Raw genomic sequence first — 8,040 nt, 5'->3', positions numbered from 1 at the left:
TATATATATATATATATATATATATATATATATATATAGGGGGGCAGGCAAAGTCATTGGGAAGGAGAAAATGAGCGCGGGCGATTATTTTACAGATGTAGGAATGAGCTTCGTAACTGGCGCTGTAGGGGGTGGTGCGGATATCGCCAAAGAGATGGTCGCCCAGAAGGTAACGGCCAACGTACAAGCGAGGAACTGCGAGGCTTGCCGTTCGTATGGCAGGTGGTACGACAAGTGGCGCGCTTACCACTGCTTTAGGTGAAAGGGCGTCTAGATAAAAATCAATTCCCCATACCAAATGCATGCATAGGAGGACCTCACAAAATTAATAGGACCCGGCGAAACAAGTGCCAGTACTTGGATGATGTCAAAATATATGTAGACAGCTGATCTTTATCCCATGCAAGCATGTCTAGACTGGTACAGTCATTAATGCTAGCTCAGTCAGGGGCGTTTGTGTCTTGTGATCGGAACTGTCAACAGTCTAATGTTCAAACCGGCGGACTGTCATTGGTTGGTGCTGACTCATGATCACTTGAAAAAACCCTTGTCATGATGCCCCGGTGCTTGTTGAATAGGCCTTATGTGTTATTCACAAGTTAGAGATATCTGGAATATCAGCAATAGGTTGGGTTGGGTAAAATATTAATGTGCAAGACAGTTATCAACTTGAGCCAATGAAGATCCAGCTAACTTCTTATTAATTGTTCCCTTACTTCACAAATCGAGGAAATTTACATCTGTTGTCATGAGAGTAACTTTCATCAACATATGATGAATTTGCAGTTTGTGAATAGTTGGGAAATCGCAGTGTTTGACGTCATCAAAATTCCTTCCAATTTTTGTGACGTGAACCTTGACCCTACTTCCCATGCTCAGCGACCTTCTGCCCACAGACATAGATTTCCTGGATGTTCCTGTCATCACCTGCAATAGAAATTAATAAATCATGATCATTACATTATTTACACGGTAAGAGGCGGTATTCAAAGTATGGAAGATAGAGTGAAATTAGTTTTCATTGTGGTTAACATATAACACAGAGGGCTGATTGTAAAATTCTTGCATAGTACGTAGTTCTTATTTTACATGTTACATGTTATTTTACAGTATTTTATGATGGCGCAAACTGTACATGATTTTAGACAATGTAATAAATTTTGACGAAAATCTCAGTACCTCAACTAGTATCAATAGGAAAAGTCATATAAGACTAGAACAGTCCGAGTGCAATTTTGAGACTGTTCCATTTTTCATTATGTATTAAAATAAACGGGCCACATACCCATGAACAGGAACTGCTGTACAAGATCCTGATGGGAAAATTAAAAAAAAAACTGTAAGTAACATTTAATACATGGTTTAGCACGATAACTCAAGAAGCGTTGTGTCATGAAACTTGGTAGGTGTTAATGAGACCTAGAAAAGCTTACATTGGGGGGGGGGGGCTGGCGGCTTGTTATGGTACTGCAGTAGAACTGGTTTTTATATGTCAAGATCTGGACATGCTAGGGTCAAGCATTCTGGATGGTAGATAGCTCTTTTGCTCAGAAAGAAGGGACATTTAAACCCCCTAGCGGCTTGTTCTGAAACCGCAGGAGCGTTTCTTGAAAAAAATCTTCGAGGGAGGATTCGGTTGACGGATTGTCGTGCGTTTTGGTATCCTGGTGTTTTAGAAAACATACGACCATTTACCTCGATAGAATGGAAGTCGAAGGTGTCCACACGGCTGGAAGGGCTCTCCATGTCAATCAGAAGAGCATCAAAGTCCTTCCCCTCTTCAAAGTTCCCGATGGTATCGTCCAGGGCCAATACTTAACGAAAGCAACGGCATTAACATCTATCCATTCAGAATATCCATCAACGGATTAAAGTAGGAGACTATCCATTAAACCTCGCATATGTGTGATTAAGATACAAAATTTGAGTGAGGATTCGTACGAAAAATTGTTTCACGAAAATTGGAGGTATTGACCTTACCTTCAGCGCCCCCTAGCGTGGCCATGCGGAACGCATCCTGGTAGGAGATGGGTCTGTAGTCGGGCGGCCGCTGGATGCTGATGGCGTTGGACGTGTGGATGGCAAGGCGGATGGCGTCCAGCATGGAGGGGTGGCACCCACCAGACACATCTGTAGATCAGACCGTTAGCAACTTAAAATCCTTCCCTCGCATTTGTGTGTATGATCACAAGTTAGGGTGGCATTCATCTCTGTTACATTGTACTAGCAAACATACTAGTAGATAGTTTATAATAGGGCTGTGAAGTAAATGGTGAGGAATTCTTTCGTATCAGCATTCACAGCTACTCACCTGTCCCCAAACCAACTTTCAGTCCTCTGTCGAGCCGTGCCCTAGCGTCCATCATTCCACTGCGGAGTCTGCAGGATAGAAAAAAGAACATGTATTGTTGTTCATGTCGTTTTATAAAATACTTTTATGTTATAAAGACATTAACTGAGGGTGGTACAATCTTTTACTTTGTGGGCAATCAGCTAAATGTCATTTCTGGTAGTCTCGCGCAATACCCTGTGTATGGGAAAATGTTTGTAAGCAGGGATATCAATTTTTGGACTTACGACAGGTTGGAGTTAGGGCAGTGTGACACTCCCACACCTCGTTCCTTCATCAGGGCAACGTCAAACTCCGTCAGATAGACACAGTGCGCCATGACGGTCTGTTGGAGCATACACAACACACAGTAAGTACGCTAATCAACCCACATTGACACGGGACGTCGGCCGGTATCGACTTCTATCGACCTTTGACCTGCTCCTGACGTCACGCATCCCGAAGAGCAGTGCGCGTCAGGAAAGTAGGTCACATTCCTTGTGAAGGAGCTGGTCGAACATTTTTCGAACCATTTCTTTTGCTGGATAACAGTAAAAGAAAAACTTAAAGCACGTATAGATGGCTGGAAATCTGATATACTGGCCTTGTTGGTGAAGATGCCACACTTGTCGTAGACGTCCGTAAAACAGTCATACTGTGGAAACAGCTCGGTCACGAACTTTACCTCTGCAGGGCTCTCACACATGTGACTCTGAAGGACAGGGCATGAAAACTGACAAGTCAGGAATGCACAGGATTGTTAGCAATTTTTGTTTGTTTCTTACAACCAATCTTACAACCATTACATGTAACTTTGATGGGTTCTTTGGCAACTGTTCGTTGTCTAGTTGTCTTCAAACACTAATCTCTATCCCTGAATAAATAGTAGAAATCGGCGTAAGAAAATAAAAGGGATATAATTGGCCAGGAGAGTTAGCCGGCCAGAGAGGGTCCACTTTTCTTGCAGGTCTGGAGTCTGGTGGAGACTAATCAAACATGGGGCCACTACAAAGGCTATCTTCTTGTTCTGACCTGTATGGGCAGGTCGTACTTCTGGGCCAGTTTTCCCAGTCCACACATCAGCTCCGGGGTACAGCAGCCGGCCCACCTGGGCGTGATGGCCGGCGTGATCAGGGGGTTCTGCAAAAATCACGTGTGAAACATCTGTAGGTGGTCGTCAAACCTTAAAGATGAATTCTGTAACATCATGACGATACATTGAGTAAATTTTTTCGCTTTATAAAATAAGTTGAATCAACCCCGCTCCACTGCCTATATGTTGAAAAGTGGAAGTAAATCACAATCACACATTATTTCGTGAATTAAAATATTTCAATGTTTGGCAATGTATAACGCTAAGCAACACAAACAAGAAGAATAAGGCGTACCTTTCTGCTAAGAACCTCATTGATGAATCTGAAATGACAAACACTTAGGTGACTGTTACGTTGCATGAGTACATAATCTGAGCAAGTAATGCTTTTATGTTCTCGTGCTCATATCCACGAAAGATTCCCGGAGTACAAGTCAACTTGATTTTATAAATTCATACTGTTTTTCCAGGTTCAAATTTGAAGTGTACATGGGTATGAGGAGACTCACTCCTCTGTGTCCCTCAGTGACGCGTCTGTCTCCTCACAATACTGTTCCGGAAGGTTCTGGTCAATGTTGCACTTCCCTATATGCGCCCTCTGGCCGCAAGACTCTAAAGGTGCATCAATACAAAACCACACGTTTAAGACAAGACACAACATAACGTTTAGGAACAAGATTCAATCTTGTGAAACTCGGAACACTTACGTTAATTCCGTGAACAGTTATATTTCTGTTTGAATGCCTTATATTTTGATTGAAACATGAAGCTCTTTCTTACCCGCAGCGTCACACAGAGCCATGGATGCCCCCTTGTGGGTTGTCGCAAAGTAACTGGCAGTTGTGGTGCCACACGACAGCGTTTTTTGCTACAAGGAAAAAGAACAAGCTTTTGGGAAAGTCTTCAAAGGATACAGACCCGCCCTTTCACAATGATAAGAGGGAGACCTAATCGATGTCAGATGAGTTCAGCACCAAGGACAGACCTAATCAGCGTCTCTAGTCAACGCTGGGACCAGACAATGGATTATGTAAAGTTTTATTGCCTGGAGGCTAATTACAGGTAAATATAACATGAAAGTAAGGAAATGTTGATTAGATTATATGGATATATGGATGAAATCCTCAGGGAATCCCAAAAGATGCGAGCGTACGAATGAAAAAAAGGTTTGGCAAAAAAAAGTTGCCAGAAATCATTTTAGAACATTGGATCCATGAAACATCGTTTACGGATTTGTTAACATTTTAGGACGCCCAACGCTCTCTGTAGAACGCCTAGCAAAACGTTTTGGGATAAAGCCAGGATCTTACCACGACTTTCTTGTAGACATCCCGTGCGAAGTCCAGGTCGCTGTACTTTGCCTCCAGCGGGAAGGTGTAGGCGAGAAGCCACTCTAACAGCGGGAGGTCCATTTTGGTGCCCGTGTTGGGGTACTGGGGCGCGTGGATGTGCGTGTCGATGAAACCAGGGATGATGAACTGGCTGCAATACAACAACATAGAGTACATAAATAAATAAACTGACATGAAACTAGAAATAGGCAATTTCGCTCCTCCATGAAGCCGTCCCGCCTCTTTTGATTCACTTCTGACGTCATCGCGCTTCCGGAAAGTTAGCGTAGTCATGTTATGGGGGTCGACGAGATCGACTGAAAATTCATGGTGAGTTTCTTCAACAGCTATCTTTGTTGATTTACATAAAAAAACACAAACAACGCTAAACGACGGCTATCGGTAGAATGTAAAACATGGGTCATAACGTTATGCTATATATTTTTAAACTACGACGATATCAAGTACAATCTAAAAATGTGAAATGGCCTATAAAATTACCTGTTAGTCAGGTTGTGCACAGATGGATTGAAGCCAATCTCCACAGCAAGGTTCTCAATAGAGTCATCGTCTTTCACAAACAGAATCTAAAATAAATCCAAACCAGTGCCATATAAGAAAAAAGCAGCACACACATGCTATGACTAGATTGTTATGATATGACTGTTCCTATATTCATGATAGAAGTAAATACTTCACTGATGGCCGACTTACCTTCCCAGATGTGTCGACCCCAATGACCCCATTCCTGAGGATCTCCATGGGGTTTTCCTTGGTGGCGTGCACCAGTGTTCCACGATACACCTTCATGCCCTCCGGTTCGCAGACTGGGCCGAAATCGTTCTCAACTGCAGTGCATATGAAAGTCAGGATAATCCTCTGACTAAATAATTTTTGAAAAAGAGGGTAATATTTGCAAGCAGAATGTTTACCGTTATATGGTATCACCAGCCATGATGCCCTCCGGCACGGTATCTTGGATTCATGTAGGCCAAAAGACTAAATGTACACACACACACACACACAGAGAGAGAGAGAGAGCGAGAGCGAGAGAGAGATAGAGAGAACACAGAGAGAGAGAGAGAGAGAGAGAGAACACAAACACACACACACACACACACACACACACACACAAACACACAGAGTGAGTGAGTGAGTGAGAGAGAGACACAGAGAGAGAGACAACAGAGAGAGAGAGTGAGAGAGAAACACACACACACAGAAAGTGAGAGAGAGAGAGACAATACACACACACACACACACAATTAAACAAACACACTGACAACAATACCTCCGTATCCGAAGGTAATAACGTACCATATTTAGGTATTACACCCCTTTTTCATTTCACTGCTACCACGTCACAGCCACCGTGAACCACCATTTTGTTTATGAATCGAACACCCTATCCGACCTTTCTTTTTCTAAACAGGTTTGCAAGATACAGCATTCACGTTTACACTCAAGCTGTCTTTAATGCTTTATATGCCAAAGAAACCCTAACTTGAGACTGACCTTAAAGATTGCCAGGCGTAAACTTACCTCAATGACGTCCGTCTAGAGCTGGTCTCCTTGTAGTACAGGGTGACCTGGACCGGTTATATTAGTTGTACGTAACAGATTATATCAATTCGGGTACCACTGGCTGTGACATTTACCTGTCACGGAATTCAGAGCACTATGTAACTTCGGGGCAAACAAACATTCGTACCATGTCTATGTAGTCGGGTAATGATTTGGCTTGCCCAAACATGCAAAGGGTCAGTAAAGTGGTAGTCTCCGAGCTCAGCAGCTGTAACATTGTATTCAAAGCCCCTACTTCCTCACTATATATTTGGTTGTGATTCGTTTGAAGTGAGTTGTTATATTCCCAATTACTCTATGTGAGTTTGTACAAACAAGAAGTGCCTCTTGTTTACAATGCTAGTATTTCGTGCTTTTTTGTACAAATTTAGACAAGTCAAGCTACATGCATCAAGGTAAGAGGTCGTTGACGCCGTCTGGAATCGCCCTTGACGCAGGGAGGGGCCACCTGTACGTGACCGACAGAAACGTTAGTGACGCCGTGGTCAAAGTGTACGGTACAACAGGCCGCCTAGTCAACACCATTGGACAGGACTTTTTCGAGAAACCTTGGGGCCTGGCACGTTACACACATGGAGAATGTCGGACTGTGGTGACAGACGTCAGCCAGCAATAAGTATCGATCCACTTACTGCACGGGTCCATTGTTTGGACATTCGGGACAAAGGTCAGGGGAGACTCAAACCTCCAGTACCCGCACAGGGCCGACTTTCTTCCAGACGGAGAGCTGGTCGTCACGGACTATATGAACCACTGCGTCAAGGTGATTTCAAACGACGGTGTATACTTACGAAAACTTCAAATGGAGGACATAGAGAGACAGTCAGGACCCATAGGGATAACTTCACTTCGTAACACTCAGCTAGTCGTGGTGGCAGACGATATCGGCAACAAGCAGGTTCAGGTGTTTGACTGTGAAAGTGGGCGGAGCCGAGTCTTGATTGACACCGTTGACTTTAGTATGCTGAAGTCGGTCTGCAGTACAGGTAGCCGACAGTTTGCTGTGATCAATGGATCCAATATAACTGTGTATGAAATAGTGTGTGATACGTTTGACAGGGGATTTAATGATAGCTTTCACGCCTTGTCTTAGCTATGGTACAATATGTATCACAATTTATCTATGAATCGATGTTATAAGGACGTTTAGCTTCACATTGATGCACGTACGTTTATTGTACATAGATAAAGAGAAAGCGCTAGACTTATTATCGATTTCTGTATGTTTGGTTTGGAATAAACTCTAAATCATTACTTACGACGTACGTTTTAGTGTAAAGCGCTTTTGATTGTAAGGTACTATGAGCATAGTACACGGTGACGGGTAGAGTAAATATACGTGTATATTATGTACTAGTATACATATAGTCTGAGAATTTATTGAAATAAACCATTTGTGCATACATGTATAGATTTAAGTTGTATTAAACACGACCAAGAAGCACCGCCTCCTTGGGCCAACTTCAATGATAATGAAAGGCCATGTTGATTTGATTATATGGATGACATCCACGCGCGCATGAACTTTCGTCCGTTTCCAAAAAAAGTTTTCGACCATAGTATACTGTAAGTCGTACAAAGCAGCTGCAAAATGAGCAAATATATGCTGTAAATTGAAAAAAAGAAATCATTGGAAAACGGTACTTATGTCGCAGAATGCCAAAATCCATTCCAAAGGACAAGAATAAAATCGGGAAGGAATG

The 8,040-nt window shown here is 42.8% G+C and overlaps 2 protein-coding genes across 2 annotated transcripts in view; one reads left to right on the top strand and one right to left on the bottom strand.

Annotated features, from left to right (window-relative positions):
* Positions 1–416, top strand: part of LOC109467778 — a 2,051-nt gene extending 1,635 nt beyond the window's left edge. Inside the window, exon 2 of the mRNA XM_019765830.1 lies at positions 408–416. Coding sequence (XP_019621389.1) covers positions 408–416 — 9 coding nt within the window. The remainder of the gene's footprint in view (positions 1–407) is intronic.
* On the bottom strand, positions 129–7,267 carry LOC109467842 (guanine deaminase-like). Its single transcript, XM_019765928.1, has 15 exons — positions 7,129–7,267; positions 5,468–5,601; positions 5,255–5,340; positions 4,733–4,904; positions 4,203–4,290; positions 3,932–4,034; positions 3,718–3,745; positions 3,362–3,469; positions 2,934–3,041; positions 2,578–2,675; positions 2,312–2,379; positions 1,981–2,130; positions 1,696–1,814; positions 1,286–1,313; positions 129–927 (listed from the first exon to the last, which is right to left on the bottom strand). The coding sequence occupies exons 2-15, from the start codon at positions 5,561–5,563 to the stop codon at positions 863–865; spliced, it is 1,317 nt and encodes a 438-aa protein (XP_019621487.1). The 5' UTR covers positions 5,564–5,601; positions 7,129–7,267; the 3' UTR covers positions 129–862.
* Positions 7,268–8,040: the final 773 nt, after the last annotated feature.

This window comes from Branchiostoma belcheri, unplaced genomic scaffold (assembly GCF_001625305.1).
Source record: "Branchiostoma belcheri isolate BF01 breed outbred unplaced genomic scaffold, Haploidv18h27 scaffold19, whole genome shotgun sequence".
NCBI classification, from domain to species: domain Eukaryota; kingdom Metazoa; phylum Chordata; class Leptocardii; order Amphioxiformes; family Branchiostomatidae; genus Branchiostoma; species Branchiostoma belcheri.
This window is presented reverse-complemented; position numbering and strand designations above follow the sequence as displayed.

Excerpts from the sequence above, each read along its gene's own strand:
- LOC109467842 (XM_019765928.1), bottom strand. The coding sequence starts at position 5,563 with ATGAAGGTGTATCGTGGAACACTGGTGCACGCCACCAAGGAAAACCCC. Across the intron at positions 3,746-3,931 it reads TCACTGAGGGACACAGAGGA|ATTCATCAATGAGGTTCTTA; the intron begins GTGAGTCTCCTC and ends TTGTCATTTCAG. Across the intron at positions 928-1,285 it reads ACAGCAGTTCCTGTTCATGG|GTGATGACAGGAACATCCAG; the intron begins GTATGTGGCCCG and ends TTTCTATTGCAG.